Source organism: Oncorhynchus keta, chromosome 28 (assembly GCF_023373465.1).
Source record: "Oncorhynchus keta strain PuntledgeMale-10-30-2019 chromosome 28, Oket_V2, whole genome shotgun sequence".
Taxonomy (NCBI): Eukaryota; Metazoa; Chordata; class Actinopteri; order Salmoniformes; family Salmonidae; genus Oncorhynchus; species Oncorhynchus keta.
In genome coordinates, this window is record NC_068448.1 from 72,957,844 (window position 1) to 72,978,671 (window position 20,828).

The 20,828-nt window shown below is 39.1% G+C and overlaps 1 protein-coding gene across 7 annotated transcripts; it reads left to right on the forward strand.

Annotated features, from left to right (window-relative positions):
* The first annotated feature begins 4,354 nt into the window (after positions 1 to 4,354).
* LOC118361783 (transcription factor AP-2-alpha-like) lies at positions 4,355 to 16,859 on the forward strand. 7 transcript variants are annotated; one of them, XM_035742000.2, is made up of 7 exons: positions 4,355 to 4,501; positions 8,725 to 9,159; positions 10,277 to 10,328; positions 11,969 to 12,194; positions 12,759 to 12,877; positions 14,500 to 14,641; positions 15,472 to 16,859. In XM_035742000.2, the coding sequence occupies exons 1-7, from the start codon at positions 4,415 to 4,417 to the stop codon at positions 15,752 to 15,754; spliced, it is 1,344 nt and encodes a 447-aa protein (XP_035597893.1). In that variant the 5' UTR covers positions 4,355 to 4,414; the 3' UTR covers positions 15,755 to 16,859. The 7 variants fall into 7 exon arrangements, with proteins under 7 accessions (XP_035597893.1, XP_035597894.1, XP_035597895.1 ...); XM_035742001.2 differs by having other exon boundaries at positions 8,725 to 9,141; XM_035742002.2 differs by lacking the exon at positions 4,355 to 4,501 and adding an exon at positions 6,178 to 6,344.
* Positions 16,860 to 20,828: the final 3,969 nt, after the last annotated feature.

The window sequence follows — 20,828 nt, forward strand, 5'->3', positions numbered from 1 at the left end:
TACCTATTTTGCCATGGGGTAGAGAAAAGCTAATTTAAAGCTCATTTCCTGCAGTTCTAAACATTTTGTAATGACTTATGCCATGTTATTATGATATCTGAGGGACAATTACTAACAAAAATCAATGGCGACCCCCTGGGGGTCAAAGCCCCTGAGATGTGCCCTGCGTGTCCGGTCGGTATTCGGCTATGATTACTCCAAGTTTAAATACCTGGCTAGCTGACATGTCTAATTGAGTGACTGTCAGTGACATAACTAGATAAAACTGCTGTTACGCAACCAAATTGTCAAAATCTATCAATCAAATGTATTTATAAAGCCCTTTTTACATCAGCTGATGTCACAAAGTGCTGTACAGAAACCCAGCCTAAAATCCCAAACAGCAAGCAGTAAAGATGTAGAAGCACGGTGGCTAGGAAAAACTCCATAGAAAGGGCAGAATCTAGGAAGAATCCTGGAGGAACCAGGCTCCTGAACTCAGCACCTCAGGAGTAAATGTCAGTTGGCTTTTCATAGCCAATCATTGAGCAAGTTCGGGACACGGTAGCACATCCAGTGAACAGGTCAGAGAGAGAGAGAGAGAGAGAGGGAGAGAGGGAAAGAGGGAGAGAGAGAGAGAGAGAGAGAGAGAGAGAGAGAGAGAGAGAGAGAGAGAGAGAGAGAGAGAGAGAGAGAGAGAGAGAGAGAGAGAGAGAGAGAGAGAGAGAGAGAGAGAGAGAGAGAGAGAGAGAGAGAGAGAGAGAGAGAGAGAGACCATGGTGGCGAGGTAAAGACAATATGGCAAGTTAAACACTGGAATGGTAGATTTGCAGTGGAAGAATGTGCAAAGTAGAAATACAAATACTGGGGTGCAAAGGAGCTAAATAAATAAATAAATACAGTAGGGGAAGAGGTAGTTGTTTGGGTTAAATTATAGATGGGCTATGTATCTGTGAGGGCAAAAAGTGTTTCCAGTTTCAGAGATTTTTGTAGTTCGTTCCAGTCATTGGGCTTTGGTGACAAAACGGATGGCACCGTGATAGACTGCATCCATTTTTTTGAGTAGGGTATTGGAGGCTATTTTGTAAATGACATTGCCGAAGTCGAGGATCGGTAGGATGGTCAGTTTTACGAGGGTATGTTTGGCAGCATGAGTGAAGGATGCTTTGTTGCAAAATAGGAAGCCAAATCTAGATTTAACTTTGGATTGGAGATGTTTGATGTGAGTCTGGAAGGAGAGTTTACAGTCTAACCAGACACCTAGGTATTTGTAGTTATCCACATATTCTAAGTCAGAACCGTCCGGAGTAGTGATGCTGGACAGGCGGGCAGGTGCAGGCAGCGATCGGTTGAAGAGCATGCATTTAGTTCTACTTGTATTTAAGAGCAGTTGGAGGCCACGGAAGGAGAGTTGTATGGCATTGAAGCTCGTCTGGAGGGTTGTTGACACAGTGTCCAAAGAAGGCCCAGAAGTATACAGAATGGTGTCATCTGCGTAGAGGTGGATCAGAGACTCACCAGTAGCAAGAGCGACATCATTGATGTATACAGAGAAGAGAGTCGGTCCGAGAATTTAGCCCTGTGGCACCCCCATGGAGATTGCCAGAGGCCCATACAACAGGCCCTCCGATTTGAGACACTGAGCTCCATCAGAGAAGTAGTTGGTGAACCAGGCGAGGCAATCATTGTTATAAAATTAAGCTTGACAAAATGTTACCAATACATATTTCAAATATCAGCCTACATTTCATCCTATTCATTACCCAAATGAAACATGTATCATCTATTGATAATGCCCATTAACACAAAACACTTATACATTGTTTTATAATGATATCTTGTGAGGTAAGGCAGGAAAGAAGCCTATAATGATGCACTGTTCATTGATGTGGGAAGGTTTTTAAAAGCCATGTTACTAACGCTCTGGGAAACACCTCGACGACTAAAGATGCATCATAAGATGGCTCTAACGTTGATCTTAACGCTACCAAGGGTCTGGGAAACGGCGCCTTGGTGAATCGACTACAGTAGGCCCTACAGCCAAGTGGAAAATCGTTTTTGTTTTCATTGTACAGTAAATGGAATGTCTTTATATTGTATAATTTCTGCCAAAAGATGGCGCAAGAAGATCAATTAATGTATATACCTGCCGATGTCTGTGTTCAGATTGTATATGTCTGGTATTCATAAATAGGAATATTGGGCCAAATCTGAGAGTATAATCATTATTGAAGGGTTTTAGGATGAGACGAAATTGTGCATAAAAAATATATATGTTTAAGTCGAGTATAGGGAATAATTAAAGCGTATTCTTGATATAAAGGTAATTTAGTTTTATTGTCTCTTTCATTAAACTAAATGATCATTGCAGTGAAGTGCTCTGCACTGAGCTGGTAGGCTTTGAGCGTGTTATTTCTTACTGGAATGTCCTTTGCACACAATACATTTGGTTTCAAATACCGTTGAATTTGAAACTCTGGCTTTTTGTAGTGCTCTTCTTTCTCTTAGCGCTTGATGGCGCAAGACCACAATTTATTAATGTGGAGCTCGTCATTTGAGAATAACGATTGTTTCATCACTCGAAAGACATAGGGTAAGTACAAAATCTATAACTCCAGAGTTCATAACATTATGTGAGAGGACTCTTCATATATTTTCTTGGTTACATTTGAAGCACATGAGGGAAGGAATATAATATTGGCTAATTTTGTGTAAATTGTTTTACACCTTATTTATAGTGCTTCAAACCATTTTGTTCTTATTTACGTAGCTATAAGGCATAGTTTAATCACGCCTTACTTGTACGATAATGAATAAAGTTATGCGTCAAGGTTTGGGTATATAAGAATTAAGCACGAAATATGAGTTAAACACATTCTATGACATGTCATGTTGTGAAGTAGATTATTTCTTTAGCATTGGACTGTTAATTACGTAAACATCTGAAATACATCTAAATATCTGAAATGCAACAGCTACTGATGATGATAATGATAATACAGTTGTGTTGTTATTGGCAAGACGCATTACATGCGCATTACCCTTACTAAATGGTGAGATATATCAATGCCCCAAAAAGTGCAACCAGTCGTTTCAGTATCGTTGCCTATTAAGCATCTTGCACGGTTTTATGGTGCTTAACGGAAATTGTGCCGGGGGCTCGTGGTAGGGGTGCTAGCGGTTGAAACTAAGCCTTAGACAAACAGGTTGGATATTAACATGGAAACGTATCCTGTCCAGAACTCACACAACACACTTGCAGCGTTCCTGTGCACAGTATTCCAGTCCACCTTGCTGCTCCGAAATATATTGTACATTGTTCTATTTAATCTGTACTTGTACTTCCATTCTTCTCAAATCGATTGTCTTTGAAGTAAAACTTTAATATTCCCTCAAACATGTATAGAATACAAGGTTGAAGACAGTTGCCAATGACAGACTATAACACAACAGTCAAATGAAGTGTGCAAGTTAAATGTTTAAAAAAATGTAATCTAAAATATTTGAGTGTTTGCGTTAAAAATTGTGTGACTGTCTATTTCAAACTGACCTGGGTTTTCTGAGGAAAAGTATGCTCAAAAGTAAAGGCCTGTTGTTTATGCTATATAGGCCTAGCTTACTGTTGTCACTGTTGAATTTGACATAGCACAATTGTTATTATTGTTTATTTATCATATGTATATCATCTAAATAACATACCATTGCTCAAGCCATATATCTTTCCATTCTGCAATTGACAGCCATATATCCTTCCATTCTGCAATTGACAGTGCAACACCGGGCACGTGTCGACTCTATCCATGTTGCGGTCAACACGTGCTCGGTGAGAAATGACAAGAAAATACGTTTATCACCTCAGCGCGCGCACGTGTTGTTATTTTTGTTGTTGTTTGTGTGCCTGATGAAGATGAGTTCCTCCCGAGGAGTTTACATAACTAGGAAATAAACAGACGATAAATAAACCGTGACCCCAATGCACGTAAGGGAATCCGGTAGACTGTGTGTAAAGTAATGATGTTACCGTAACCATCAGATTTTCATCCTGATACAGTTTCATTTTGAATGTGAATATATATTGTACAACCAACTGACAGTAAACGTATGGACATGTTGTAAATCAATAAGATTTTAAATTTAGTTTACTATTTACACATGTAAAAATTGTAAAACTCTAGCAAAGTTATAATGTTGACCTCGCTGAGTAGGCCTATCCACAACAGTTAGCCCATAAAAAAGTTGCTGTTGTACCCATGTTCAATGCAGTGAGACCCAAATGCAAATTCACATGACACCATTACCTCTACTTCAGGTAGGATTACACACCCGGTCCATTGCGCGTGCGCCACCAGGTGGCCCACACGGTTTTTATGGCCAGGTGAGGTAATCTCGTTCAGCACAGGTAAAAGATCAAATTGTTTTAGGGACCGAAGGCTCAATGAGATTACACAACATGCAAGCTACCATATCAGGACAGATTGAAGAAAAAATCATGTCGATAATTGGCAAAATGGGAGATTGGCAGGTATGTGTTGTTTATTTAAAAACAAAGGTGTTATGAAACGTGTCGAATTTATGGACACAATTGGGGAAATGCATTGGCCATAAGCGATTGCCTTGTAGAATTAGTAGCACTATCTTTAGCCTAAATATAAATAAAGTTATATTCTATAGGTATTGTTTAAATTATTTTCACTTGTACAGTGTTAGTTTCCCTCAAACGTTAATAATGTTCCTGGCTGTTGTGCTAACTTTGGGAAAGTCTGTTTAACATGATGCATAGTAAGTAGGCTATACCGCTCAAGCAGTTTAGGAAAATAGAAAACCGTCCCTTATAAAGAAGCAAAGAATAGCCTATATGGAATGTGTGAACAGTAAACATATATTTGAAAGAACCGTGCTCAGACATTTTGTTTTGCTTTGCTTAGTTTTTTAAATGTAAAGTGTGAATACAAAATCAATTAAAATAGCACAGTTATACATAATATACTCCAACTTTTCATTTTATATGTTGATTCGTCTCTGCGATGGTAAATAACCAACACTTGAAAGAACATATACTAAAATTATAGGTCGCCTAGGACTTGTGGTTCTTGTCATCTCAAAGTTCGAAACAAATCTATCCGATCGATGTATTACTGTGTATCTGGCATGTTGGCCTGGTGAAAGGGCTTTAAAATAATAATTCAATGTAGATTTTAAAACAGAACGTTCTAACGCGGTGAAAATGAGGTCGGTAACACAAGCCATGGTGAGATTTAGGTTTCACTCTCCGAAAGCACAACACCTCTAAAATCAACACCGCAGCACCATCCCACAATTTCTAAGGCACTTTTACCTAGACGATAGTTGTCATTGTGAGCTCGTTTCATGGGTCCTGTCTCTAATAACAACTGGTTATAAAGGTACCCCACCAAAAACAATGGTAATCTAGAGCTGGCGACCTGGTTCTTGACCCAAAACCCCTGGTGCTCAACTTCGCCGGCGACGGGACTGAGATCAAATACTTTAGACCCTCATTCACATTAAACAAGCTGTTTTGTTGTGTTAATTATTTACATTCCAAAAACGGCGCTCTTCCATGTCGTCAATGGAGCTGTATAGCTACTTTAGAGTGGTCCCTCTTTTACATGAACGTGACAGAATAGCTTCTCATTGTCTAAATACATCTAAAACAACAGGTTACGAAAAGCAGGTATTAAGAGAATAGTAGAGAGAGTATTTGGCATATTGTGGCACGCTCTTCAGGGCAAGTTGAAGATACAGAGACCGATTATATCATAGGTTAGGCCATGTGTGTGTGAGCTGATGTAAGTTGTTTTCATGAAGTTGTTTCATACAAAATATTCTCATCAAACAACATCTGCTAAAACGGAATATGCAAGAAAAGTAAAGCAAATGAATATAAGATATAACACGTATTATCCAATTATTAGTTTGATCATATCCATCATAATGATGAACGTTCACACTTCTGCCTAGGTGCAGGTTTTGTTCTTGTCCTTTTGTCATATTTAATGCTTACTCTCAGTTCGTGCTGTATATTGTCATTGGATGTGGGAGAAGTAAATACATGTGTAGTCTCTCTCCAGTTTTACCTGTGTTGTCCATTGGTGTAGGGCAGATGGAATCAAGCGGCTGTTGATATGCTAATGAGGGAATGCGAATGTTAGTACAGTGGTGCGCGAGCCTTTTACTTCCACCATTAGAGGGAGATCTCAGAGCGCAGACAGCCAAGTTCACCTAAAATAGTTTCAGCTGGAGCACAATTCACTGTGTAGAACAAGGAGAGGCGCTCTCAAGACCCACCACAACCCATGAAAATGCTTTGGAAATTAACTGACAATATAAAATATGAAGATTACGAGGTAAGAGGCTCACATTTGATTTATTGCCGATTTCATGTCATTAATGGCGTGCAGTTTTATTTGTATTTCGTTAAAATCTGGAATTGTTTTGACATTCGTCAGAAAACATATTTAATTCAACTGAAGGATATAAAAATGCATACTGGTTTATTTCATATGTTCGATATGTTTCTATTTTGATATAGACTCATTACAGTTTTTATTGTGTAAATATATACATTTTGCTGTTTCAATATTTATAATGCAAATATTGTAATAAATATCATCATCATAACAGTCATATTAATAATCATGCATGTTCAAAGCAAGGAAGTAGATTAATACTTGTCAAACCTGATGCACAGGCAATAACAGAGACAAAACGGTTTATATATTTTTTTACGAAATTGCGTTTAATAGGATTTATCAAAAATCATTGCTGAACAATGAGTAAAATGTAGGCCTATACATTTCATGTAAGATAATGTACTTAGGGAGACATACTCAACATGCATTTTCTAACTATCATCGAAAAAAGTTTGTTTATAATAATGTGTTAAAAATATAAAATAAATTATGGGATGCCTATCCCTAATATTCTTATGAAAGAAGTCGGTGCATTTCAAGCCCGTAGCTCGTGCACAGGCTGAGTGGTTGTAGCACACACAGAAAGTTTAGCAGTCATATCAGGCAGTTGTTTGGGAGCGGTGAATCCAGTTGAACATGTTTTTGCCCGGGTCTGGAGAAGGAACATAGTCTCGTCTAGAGCAGAGAAGAAACGCTGGGCTTGAATTTGTGATTATCGCACATCCAGTTTAATTTACGGGTAACATACCTGTTTCTGTTAATAGAAATAAGTGTTAACTACACGGTGTTTTCATAAAGGGGACTCTTTCGCTGTTTTGTCAAAACGGTCGCGTGCAAATGGGTTAGTAGGGGAAAGTACATTTCATAAGCTTGTGTGGTGCGTATCCGTTTGAGAACTTTGTAATATATTTGTTCCAAGTTAATGTCAGCTTGGATGTCGTAGTTTGAAGTCGAATAACCGAGGATTCATTCATTTGAGATATTCGGGAAGGGCCATGGAACGCGAGGAGTCAGAATCTGAATTGGAAAACAAAGGCGAGCAGACAACCGCCCTCTGAACAGTAGAAATGTGCCAGCCGAGATGCCCTCAGCGTTTGCTGGATTTTCACACGAATCAGAGGTGTACATTGTTTCTTTCCATGGGTCTTCCTCTCTCTCTCTCTGGTCACCCCTTCATTCTGTCTTTCTTTCACTTTTGTTTGCCCTCGAACCTTTTAAACCCCTCCTCTCCTCTTTCTGATTCGTCAGACGCAAGAGAATCTCCCTCTTTTTGTCTCCCGCTCTCTCTCCCCTCCTCACTCACTCCCTCTTTCTCTTCTCATCTCTGATTAGATATACTGATTCCTCATTCAATGGACGTCATTTAGTGCAGACTCTGCCTTGAGTTGGTTCCTTGCTTCACGCTCGATTTCCGACCATTCTACCCTTATTAAGAATTCGTGTAGCCTAATATTAATAGTCATGAATATCTGCTATTAGGAGTCCAAGGGAAGAAGCAGCTCTTTGCTAATAGAGCTCAAGCGAAGGAACAGCAGTGATAGAGCCAGACGGAGGAACAGGGATACAAGAAACTTTAAACATACATCCGCAAGACAAAAAACACTGCATTTTAGAATCGAATGAAGGATAGTGGGAATTTAATCAAATTCTGATGGATTATCGTTCTTCGCTGATGCTTATCTGAACATTGGGCTACGTGATCTTTAGTGTTGTTGCTGGCTTTATTTTGTTTGCTCGTACATTTTCGTTGATTTGTCAACGTTTTTATTCAGAAAAAATACATTTTGAATCGCTCGAAAATCTTCACAGATGTTAGTGCACAGCTTTTCCGCGATGGTAAGTTGGACTCCTTCGCAAAGACTGAGATAGGCCTATACTTCATGCTGCATTCAGACTCCGATTGTTGCATTTATTGAATCAAATTGTTTTGGTAAAATAGCATCCAGACAATTTAAGCCAAACAAATATCTCACATTTGACATCGGTATCGAAATATTTCAACTGTAGGCCTATTCATTTATTTATTTTCCGAAAACGATCCAATACGAATGTATTATTGGCCTACAGTAATTATCACTGTTATTATTGGTATCATTAGTATTACTACCATTATTATTAGGATATTATTCATCCGTTCAACAGGGATCTGATTTAATTCAATATTGCCCATAGTTTATTTAATGTCAACCAACAAATTTGGATGCACACGCAATAGGCCTGATGGTAGGTGACAGTCCATAAAAGTCCCTGTGAAAACGGGTAAAATGGAGGGTTGGTGTAAAGGTTTAATTTCTACGATTCCTTTTTCCTGCAGGATCGTCACGACGGTACCAGCAATGGGACAGCCAGACTACCACAGTTGGGAGGCGTGGGCCAGTCTCCGTATAGTGCTCCTCCGCTCTCCCACACCCCAAACTCCGACTTCCAGCCACCGTACTTCCCTCCACCCTACCAGCCCATCTACTCCCAGTCTCAGGACCCCTACTCGCACGTCAACGACCCCTACTCCCTCAACTCCCTGCATGCTCAGCCGCAGCCACAGCACCCTGGCTGGCCGGGCCAGAGGCAGAGTCAGGAGAGCACTTTGCTGCACCAGCACCGCGGCCTGCCCCATCAGCTCTGTAGAGAGTACCGGAGAGAAGTGCTCCTGCCGTCGGGCCACGGACTCGATACGGGACTCTCAGATTCTATCCCAATCCATGGAATACATCACTCTTTAGAAGATGTTCAGGTAATTCAGCATTATTTGGTAATTATATTATTATTACTATTACATTATTACTTTCACATTATTGATATTATAATCATAATAATTGTTTATATTATTATTTTATAATGACGATTTATACATTATTATTACACGCGTAGCCTTCTATTAAAGTTTGTTGCTGTAAATTGGCAGCTCTGTATTAAATGTTAAGGCCTACATTTTATGGCTCATTTTTATAAATTCAGAAATAGCAAAAGATTATGCCTTTAATTTAATTGACAGAGGCCTTTTTATACGAATGTAATTAGACTTTTACAAACGCCTTCGAGTCAAACATGTTATACAGGCCTGAATTATTCAGTCTATATTTTCTAGCTGTCTTTGCACGTTATTAGCCTTATTAGAGATAATTTGTTTACCCCCCCCCCCTCCACTGAAAATATATATAGTGTTATAAATAACACTTACCCTAAACTAAACAGATCTAAACTGCAGCTCTGAGGACTATAATTTGATCTCAAACCCCTCTCACAAAATGGATGGTATACCACGATTGTTGATTCATATACCCTGTCAATTTTTTGACGTGATTCTGAATATCCTCCCTTCATATTTAATTTAATTGTGCTCATTGAAAATACTCGTTCAAGTCCGGATACGAGTGGGGGTCTGTGAGCTATAATAATACAATAGTCCACTCGGGAGTTTTACACATTAACTGAGCACCATGTTTTAGATGAAGTTCCATCGCTCAGCGGGTAATACGAAGAAATGGAATAAGTAAAGGGTCTATCTATAGTGAGGAATCGTTTTGTTTTATTGAAAACAATGGCCTAATCACTAATTAGCGTGCACGGCATGTAATAACACCGTTATTCCTACTATAATTAATATTTATTCGTAAGTAGCCTGTGGATGGAATCAGGTCACGATTATTGAGGCGTTATTTAAGTCTGGTGTGCACGACGCACCCTGCCCAACAGCTGTAGACAATAACCCTTCCCCTTTATTGAAAATAATAACAGGTAACCTATAGCCCCCCCCCCATATTGTCTGATTGTGGGCTACACGCCAGCCTTTTGCAAACAGCATGACATGTAAGATTAATTCCATTGTATTCTTTATTAAATAGTGTTTGTGCATTTGTGTGTTGCAGCATATTGAGGATCAAGGAATTCACATCCCAGACCAGACTGTAATTAAAAAAGGTAAGCAGTTTCCTTCGAGATGCCATGCCTGTTTGCACAAGCTGAACACCACACCAGTCCACCACTCTGCTCGGGAGCTCGGTGCGGTAGCTAAAGGCTTCACTGAACCAAATGGATTAATGCGCAGTGTTTTTTAATACGTGAGCTCGAGTGCATCAAACTAACTGCACATGTTTAATCAATGAAGGCCAATGTCAGCATTTCAAAGTAGTCAGATGCGAATATGCCCTATATAGGTTATGCTGTATCCTATAGGTTGTAATGTGTTGCATCCTTTTCGCTCGAAGTCATATATAGGCCTATAGGCTACCCACTGGCCACGTCATTTCAATCAAAAAAATCTATGCGATGTTGTCAACGTGGAAAATTGATATTATTTGAAAAAAGTAATCAACAGAAGATGTAATCAACATAATATATATATTATATATATTACATATATGATATGTGTATTTTTTTTAAACCAACTTTGAACCTAAATCCAATTACTTTTTTAAATGTTGATTTCACGTTGAATTCACGTTAGATGACAACGCAGCCAAATGTAAATCAAAACTAGAGGTTGAAGCGACGTCTGTGTCCAGTGAGTAGTTCTCTTTGCACCGCAGGAGCAAATCTAACATGGCAGTTGTTAATGCTGTATTCAGTATCAAGATGATACCAGATCCTGCATCAAGGTGGAACAAATCTCAACCTGCGAAAATAAGCAAGGTCAATAAACATTTATAGAGTCCAATTCCATAGCTGCGGTTGTTTGTGGAATAATGCGTTCGGGGTTGCATTATATAGATGGGCCTAGCATAATTGCGTGTGGATTGAAATGTTTTCTCCTATACTGTAAGACCATTTCGGGCGTCTGAGACCTACTTCATGGTCAGGTTGAATGTTACTCCTCTCGCCATGTAGAGTCTTTTGTCAAGTCAAATTAGTTGCGCTGGAGATGAATCTTGAGAGATGCTCTTTCCGCGTCAGCATGATAATTGGCTCTTATATTGGTAATCTCAAGAGTTCGTTTAGCTTCTATTGTCTCTATTAGCCTCCCCTGAGCTCTTAATGTCACAAGTGATCTATCCAAAAGGCTAGTCCCTTTGTCTCCGGTTCCTGCACACAAAACGGTAAACCCTGCAAAGAGAAATCACACGCACGAATGTATTTTTAAGGGGGACCATGGATATTTGAAAATCAGCTTCTCTCAGCGTGTTGTGTGTGTGATGTGTGTGTATTACAATTTGCAACATAGAGAGTGCGCGTGTGTCTGCAGAAATTTGCAATGTTTCAGAGGTCAAACGTAATATATAGCCCATCCTAAACAAATATAGGGTTTATAGGCCTATAACAAAGCCTTAAAATACGATACAATAGTTTTTAGCAATGGTTAGCCCTATGTGCAGATGCGTAATAACACCAACAAGAAAACAATACATATATTATTATGAATATTATTATTAGGTCTGTTTATATAATGTGTTATGATTCGTGTTAATATTATCATCATGATTTGGCCTGTCATAGCCTACCCTATGCCCATTGTTTGAATTTTGTGTAGACCTCTGCACACACACTGCGTTTGATATTGATCTGATATGGTTAAGGGTCTACATTGAATGAGATTCACTGAACTTGGTCTTTGTGTTCCCTAGGTCCAGTTTCTTTATCAAAGAACAACAATGTCTCCACCATTGGGATAAATAAGGACGGTCTTTTTGGCGGTGTGGTAAACCCCAACGAAGTGTTCTGCTCTGTTCCGGGTCGATTGTCTCTGCTCAGCTCCACATCAAAGTACAAGGTCACGGTGGCGGAAGTGCAGAGACGCCTCTCGCCGCCTGAGTGCCTCAACGCGTCACTGCTGGGCGGGGTGCTGAGAAGGTGAGCCGGACTTTAATGTCTCTTCTAATTTTTTATTCCACGAATAATTTAAATCGACCAAGCGTGACACCTCCTGCTTTTAAAACAGGCTTAACGGCAGACTGTTAAATTCCATATGAACTTTACGCACACACTGAATTTGTTTTCTCGCAATGTAGCCCACAAATGAATGTAGGCCTGTTGGCCTTACCCTCAACCCTCTAACACATGTTTAAGCACGTCACATAGGCCTACACCAAAAGTAAACTACTGTAATGTTCGGTGTATTGATTCTAAGCTAGACGCAAAGCCAGTATTTCGGCTGTATATTGTGTATTTACTCAAATGAATCCGTTTCAGTGAGTTGACAATGCATAGCCTATATTGACACGCAAACAAGCCTATAGACACCGATATATAGTTACAGAAGCACATGAAAGAAATACGATGCCAAATAGATAGTTATCTTTTTGATTAAATAATATTCATTAAACTCTTTTTGGATCAGTGTGTCCAATTGAGTGTTGAAAAAATATTTTATAAATTAGCCTATTCATACAAGCTATTTTTACTTTCTTGTTACAGAGCCAAGTCTAAGAATGGCGGAAGGTCCCTCAGAGAGAAATTGGATAAAATTGGATTAAATCTACCTGCAGGTAGACGCAAGGCTGCAAACGTTACCCTGCTGACGTCACTAGTTGAAGGTAAATTGCATTGTAAATTATCTGAATTCCGGTTCCGGCGATAGCAGGTGCTTTGAACGGTTTCAGGGGGAACATTCGAAATCAGTACGTTAGTGTAATTTGGGCCGGCCTTGCAAACCAATAATGCATGAAGGATATCTGTGTATTTTTGAGTGAGATGATGATGATGATGGTAATTATTCTAGAGGCTTTACGCAACATTGGCCTGTGTATTTAGCCTACCTGTGTGCAATCCTCTCTTTGTAAAAGTGCATGGGCCTAAGGCTAGGCTACTACATTGGAGGTAGGAGTCGGTTAGCCTTGCTGGCCTAGTTTGTGCCAGATGAATTAGGATCGCTGTTGAAGCCGGATTATGGGCATTTGCTTATTTATTGTCTAGCGGGAGTGTGGAGCTGTTTCACCTCTGGCAGAAGTGGATCGATTGATTTATTATATTGATTTATTTTAGTGGCTTGTTATCATGATCAGTGTTAAAAGGCGTTTATTATTATTAAGCTAGTACTAGTAGGCTAGTAGTAAGAATTCTAGTAGGCCAAGGCTACTACTAGGCTACAGCTACTGGTCACCTATTATTTACACTGGGCTCGTTCTTTCTCTGTGATGGAAGTGGAACTGACCTATGGCGGAACTATATGTTGTGAGCCAATTAAATCATATAAATGAGTCATTTACGGTGTACTGTGATCATGGCATTGGCTATTGAATAAAGAAATGTTGAGCCGTTATTATTAATCGCGGTGGTATTTGGTGAGCTGTGGGTTTTAAAGGTGAACGCATGGGATGGTTCATTGGTTCCTCTTAATCATTACAGCCGAAGAGTGAATGCAATATTCATTGTGCTTCATTGAAATTTGGTGCTGTATGGTAATGAGGCTGAACAAATGTACGATTCTTTGCGATAAGGGGGGTGGGGGGTATGAAGGCTCTCGGTTATTTAGTGAAAAGACTATGCTTTTTTCTGAAGTGCTGTTATTGTTTATGATCCGCTGTTATTGTTTATGATCCGCTCCATTTTATGCAAACGACAAAAAGGAGTTTACTGGACATGAGCTTTGACGATAATTGGCGCGCATGCGTTCTTCTGGAGTTGAGATTTGTGTCAGGAAGCCCCGCAGTAAAAACCCAACTGTTTCAGGAAATGAAAACCAAAATCAACAAAAAAGGCAGACCTCAATGGAATGAACCTATAATTCTCAAAGCTAAAATATGTCGGAGCGAGATTTACGTATATAGCCTTTTAAAATTGCTTTCCTGTGTTACATTATCGTATGGACTTTCAATAATGTTTAGGGATGTCTAATCGATGTCATGGTGTTGTGCATGACGCTATTTATAACATTGTTGTAGTGTTTCCCTGGTAGTGAACTCTTCTCTCAAAAGGACGTATGGTGCTGAACTTGTATTAATAACATTGGATTTTGTTCCATAATGTGAAAGAAGGAATGCTACAGGTGCTATATATCCTACTGCTTTGGACATGGATATGATAATAATGCCTTCTCTTTGGCCGAAGACGTTCATTAGATTCATCATCTGATAAGTGGAAGTGTTAATTGGTCTATATTTGATGTCACCAATTCAGAGCAATATATTATACACTCAATCCATTATTTCCTTCTTAGGCGAAGCAGTGCATCTTGCCAGAGACTTTGGTTATGTATGCGAGACTGAGTTTCCAGCCAAGGCAGTAGCGGAATATACAAACCGCCAGCATTCCGACCCAAATGAACACGTCCAAAGAAAAAACATGTTATTGGCAACGAAGTAAGTGTTATGTTATCACATTTCGTATGTCCCCAAAAATGTTTTCAAGTCATTCTCATGTTTACATCGACAGTGTTTGCAAACACAAACTCAAATGGATGGTCGTTTGTTGAAGGCTTTTTGATAGGTTTCACATGGATTTCTAGTGTTACATTTTTGGCATTGATATTTGGGTTACATTGTAGTCTTTTTTTCCACTAATTTATTGCATTCTGAATGAATGTGACACATTACAACTGACCAACAAAAATGATTGGATACAAATTAATCGACTAACGTCAAAATATTTGAACTTCTAATGCTCCGGATAAGTCATCACGTGATGTTATGCACGCGACAAAATGTTCAAATGAACAAACACTTTTGGAATTTCACCCTGTCAACTAACTGAATTTAAAATCCCAACTCTCTTTTTCATTTGATTCATGCCACACATGTTTATCATGGTGCGTAAGCATGAAATAAAACACGTGGACGAATCGGCCTGTATTAGCCTATCCAAACTGGAGTGTACTGTCATTGGTCGGTCTATTGAGCAGGCCTCATCCACACGCAACCATTTTGTTTGCTGTGATTGCGTTTGCATTGACACATAGCTGGTTCTACGCCAACATAACCTTTCCCCACTGCATTAAAACATTTCGACACTACAGTAGGCCTATCACACGGAGCCTATAGCCTACGTCACTTTGAGCAAATATGTTGTGCTAACAACTATATACATTCTATCAAATTAATAGGATTTTTGGACAACTCTTGTATACTGAATTTATATTAGGGGCAGATTGGCATTATGATTGTAATTAACACATATATTGTCTCCCCTTTAGGCAAATATGCAAAGAGTTCACAGACCTGCTTTCCCAGGACCGTACTCCCTTGGGGAATTCTCGACCACAACCTATACTTGAGCCAGGGATTCAGAGTTGCTTGACCCATTTCAGTCTCATTTCTCACGGATTCGGGACCCCGGCCATGTGCGCGGCCCTCACCGCTCTCCAGAACTATCTGACGGAGGCGATTAAAGCCATGGACAAAATGTACCTGAACAACAATAGTCACTCAGACAGCGGCACTAAAGGCGGAGACAAAGACGAGAAGCACAGAAAATGATTCTCACCTGAAAGCCCAATATAAATATTATAAATACATATAGATACTATTGATCAAGTAAACGGGCCACTTCCTGATCTCGCGATGATTTTACATGTTTGTTTTTACTATCATTCAACTTTGGATTTTCGGAAAGCGACGTGCAAGATGCCCACCATAATTCACAGCTCCAGAGAGAGAAAGGTCTCTGCCACACGGAGGACTTTTTATGTCGGCCTGCTCCCTCCTTTTATGAGCTGCAACGGATTGAAATCCAGCGACCATTATATCTCAATTTACGATTGTAGCCGTATGACAAAAAAAGAGGCTAAAAGAGGATGAATTATTATCAGTATTGTGAATAATAAACTTTGAAAAACCACATTTACATGTCATGACTTCAGTTGCAGACTCTCACTCCAAATGACCAACTTGAACTTTCAACACGATTCACGGTTATATAAGGGAATCTGTGTTCATGTATGTATATATTTATTTATCTGTAATTTAATGGGAATTGTAAATATGGTGCGTCTGTTGAAACTTATTTTTTATTTATCTGTTGCCTCCTGTTTTAGTGGGTTTAAATATTCGGTTAGTTCTTCATGTGGTTTTATGGTTCTTAGAAAACAGAAGTTTGGGGTATTTTTTTTCTCTGGGATATTTCAATTCAGCCCTCTTGTAGCATGTTGAGGCGACATTGAAGCAAGTGAACAAATGTAATAGAAATAAACCTCCATTTCTCTCTATCATCCTAATTCTATTCCGTTTTTTTTTGTTGTTGTTGAAAAGAGCATACGCGATATCCTGATAAGAACTCTTTTGTGTTTCTACTTTCTTGTTTTAATACAAGGTTTTATGTGTTGTGCCAATCAGAATACGTCTCACCTCTTGTTCTTCCCTTGAAGCACCATAAAAGCAATAAATTGATATTGTCTTTAGATTTTTTTTTTTTTTCATGTTCAAAGAAATTCAAAACATTTGGGACCACCTGATATCTTGTATGTCCAAATTGGAGGCGGTTTTAGCTGTATTGTATAGACCTCTGCTGGCAATAGTTCCCATGCCTGTCAATGTATTATAGTCCTTTGTTGCCCAGAAAAAAATAAATATTTGATACGCTTCATGTCGATTTGTATTCATATCTTTTAATGATTTTATTCCGTGGTTGATATACGCCCGGGTGTATTTTCGTTCTTGGCATTTTTTTTTATTCAGCCCGGTTACAGTAATTGCGTTTAACTGTCCCCTGACAATTGCTCCTTGCAATAAGCAGCTGAACCCATTGTTTCCCTCAAGTAGGCTATAGTAAAAAAAAGCACATATACTTTCAACTCATAGTTCATAGCACAGGATCATTCAAAACCGCAGCGGAGCTTTTTACCCTGCCAAATGACACAGAAAACAATGAATACATTGGTGTTTGATGCGTGTGTGAAGCGCCAGCCCTCAAGCGAAACCGTTGTTTAAAATCAGTGAGATGTACACGGCTGTGTTGAAGGTTATTACACTTGCCATTCCCTACCACTCTGTTTATTTTGTTTGTTTTAAGATATGCATCAAATATATCTTTTTTTACTACGAGGCTGTCTGTAATTATTGGTGTTGTTTGACAGCGTCCAGTTGGAATATAACTTATTTCAACTGCATTAAGTTAATTGATATGGCAAATAAGTCGGAATGTGGATATCTGTTATATTTGGTCACATCTCTACCGTGAAGCGAGCCATAGGCTTCGTATAAGTCATATCCATGCAAATGATCACGCGTGCTACTGCTAATACACCAGATGTAGCCTTGTTTTACGTACAAAAAGGCCATGGGAACATTGCATTACATAACCTATTTCAAATAGAGTTTGGATTGTATATTGATGGCATGCACCTCGAAATCAATATACTGATGCATGGAGCAGAGTCTGTGGATGTATATGAATATGCTATGTCTGTGCTCTAGATCTCCTTTTCACTGTCACGTTCTAGTCTAGAGCGTTCTAGCTTCGTCTTCTCTTTCTCTAACCCAGACAGTCTGTTTTCAAATAAGGTGAATGAAGCCTAACTGTACACGTCCTTGGCATAATTGCGATGCAGTGCTGTGGCAGGTGAAGCGAGCCATGGTCTGTCAGGGCTGTTTTTGTTGGCTGCATCTCAGATTGTGTGTGGGATCCTAACCCCAGGCACAATAGCTCACTCATAAAGAGGAATACCCGGCTGCTCCATCCGTAGAAAAATAGTCACAAGGAAAACAATCGTATGCTTATTTATGCATTTGTATTAGGAAGCTCCTTACGTGTGTCATTAATGCTAATGTTATTTAATAAATGAAAACAGTTTTTGAGAGCGAAACGAACGCATTATAGCCTAAATATCTATCACAATGGCTGCTGTCGAAAGCTATAGGCCATAGGCCTGTCTATCAAGGCATGATACAGGAAATACCATTGCCCCCATTTCTTTAAAAAAAGGTGTTGTTAAAAATAACATGTATATATTTATTTAGTTTGTTTACGTTGATACAAACATGGCATTTACATAGGCCTATACGTTTAACACAAATGTTGCCATAATTTGATCATAAACAGGTAGAACTAGTTTGACATAATGTCTTAGAGCTAAAGTAATTTACAACAACGAAGAGGCCTGCAAATTTTACAGGCAGTCAGCAATACCCAACTGAATTTGTCTAATTCAATCCGTAACCCCTGGTTTCAGCTACATCAATTACACTTGATTCCACTATAATAATTAATACGTGTGTCTGCTGTGTACTGTTCCCGAGTTGTTATTAAATAGCCTATTCTTAAATGGTCAAATATATATCAATATATTGATCAGATATTCCCATGCACTCTTCATTGCATAGGCTATAACACGAATATGCAGAAATACAACAACGCGCGCATGTATGCTTGCTCTCAGGCACGCATAAACTACACTCCACAGGCACGTTTATCGGACAGTATTCGGAAACTATTTTGTTGAGATGATGTTGGGAATTATTCCTGAGCTAACACTAGTGTCTTCTGTTTTTTCATCAATCACAAGACCAGAGGAGACTCCAACATCTCTCATGGCAGGAGAATACTTTGCGATGTCAGATTTTGCAATAGACTAAAGACTGTTATTAGTGGCTATAGCTATTGTTTGATTTTCGGTGCTGAGTCCATTTCTTTTCGATTCAAGTTTTAATGCATGAAACAACATAATGTATTTAATCGACAATTCAAATGTAATTGGCCCCAAATACAAATTCAATGGTTAACAAACCTAAACAATTAAGAAATAATAGTGGCCTAAAATAATGAAAATTGCATTTGAATGTATTTGCATCAGATCAACAAACGTAATGTATCAAGTGCAACTATGGCTTTGAACCAGTTTCCATACCGATGATACGCTGTACTGCTTTGCCATGTGTTGTATAGCCTACACAAGGAACCTCGATGGTCGTCATATTGACCTCTGAACTCAAAACCTGTTGTGTCAAGCGTGCACACAGTATAACATTCCATCTGCAACATGCAAACAATGTATATACAATATTTGGAGAGTTTACCATGTACAAATGTGTTTATATATTTTAATTTACTATAGTTCCTGTACGGACACATCTGCTTCATCAAAATGCCAATATCTTTATATGTTGTTAACGACGAATTCCAAACTGCAGGTCACTCGACAAGTAGCCTAGCCTATAGGCTAGATACAAATGTGTTGTATGCACATAGGGTCCACTCAACTGACTTATGAAACGGGGACCGGTGCAATCGAATTATGTGACTCTATGTTTGCAATGAAGCGCAAAATTGCTAATTGTCGTCAAGTCTGACATCAAACCTCATTTCGGTCTCAACACCCCTCTCCACTTACCTCACTCCACTGTGCGAGCCGGGCCTCAAAAGACACGAAAGGTCATGGACTCCAACAAATCGTTCTTGATTACTTGAGACATCAGCTAATCGATTAGAAAACATTAACTGACTTTGAATAAACAAAATGACTTCTGAGTATAAGTGGAAAAGACGATATTTCCAACGCAATATGGGTCATTCAGAAATTAGGATAGGTGTTTGATGATTATTGAGGCGACAACTTTGGGACCACACACATGCACACACAGCCACGCACGCACGCACGCAGGCACGCACGCACATACAAACAAAGCCTAGAGATATAGGCCCAATGTCTCAAAAGTTTCCTTTTACTTTAGGCCTATCCTACAACTACCACGCCACATATGTATTACTTAATGTAAATGAAAGAAATCTCAGCATTTACCCATAGTTAGAATTTCCAATTCATTTATGTTCACAATGAGAAAACGAATTTAACATCAAAAGAAAATATTTCAACTAGATGGCAGTATCTTGGCTTATAAACATTAGCAGTGTTGTTTTCAGACTAATAATAGCCTAGTATGTGGCTAGGCCAAAATTATATGTGATTATGGTTCGGTAAGGTTAACATAATATCATGTTTATGTGGTGTCATTTTTAGAGAGAAGGATAGCATCTGGGCATGTGTTTACTTTGTATCTTAATGTTAGTGGTGTGATAACTGCTCATGCTCATTACAATTCATAGACAGCACGGTTGTTCTACTATCGTTGCCTTCACCTGTCAAAAGCGGAGGTCGACTAATTTCATGGGCTTGTGTCTCCCAAATATACAAAAATAGGGGATTGAAATTGTGTTAATGTTTCCCCTCTCGGTTAATGTAGTTTATATTCTAGTTTTCAGTCTCTCCGCCTCTCTCTCTCCCTGCATTCTCTGAAAGCAGCCGGGGGGACAGTCGCCCCGGGCCAAACATATGCTTCTTTCCATTGCACTAATCCAAATTCAGCGTGGAGGAATAATTGCTCGAGTGGCCATAGCTTCGCGGGGCTTTGTCCCTTGCTGGCTCCCGTCAACTCAACACACGCCATTTCAATCAACCGCCTTTTGAGGGCTGTCTTTTTTTTTTATCAAACCTTAGACCTTGCAAATGATGCGAACATTTAACCAAAAGGCTTCACGCTCCATAAATACCCCAAAACAACTTTATTTATTCGTTTGTTTATTAATGTATGTATCCATGTATTTATTTATTCATTGGTC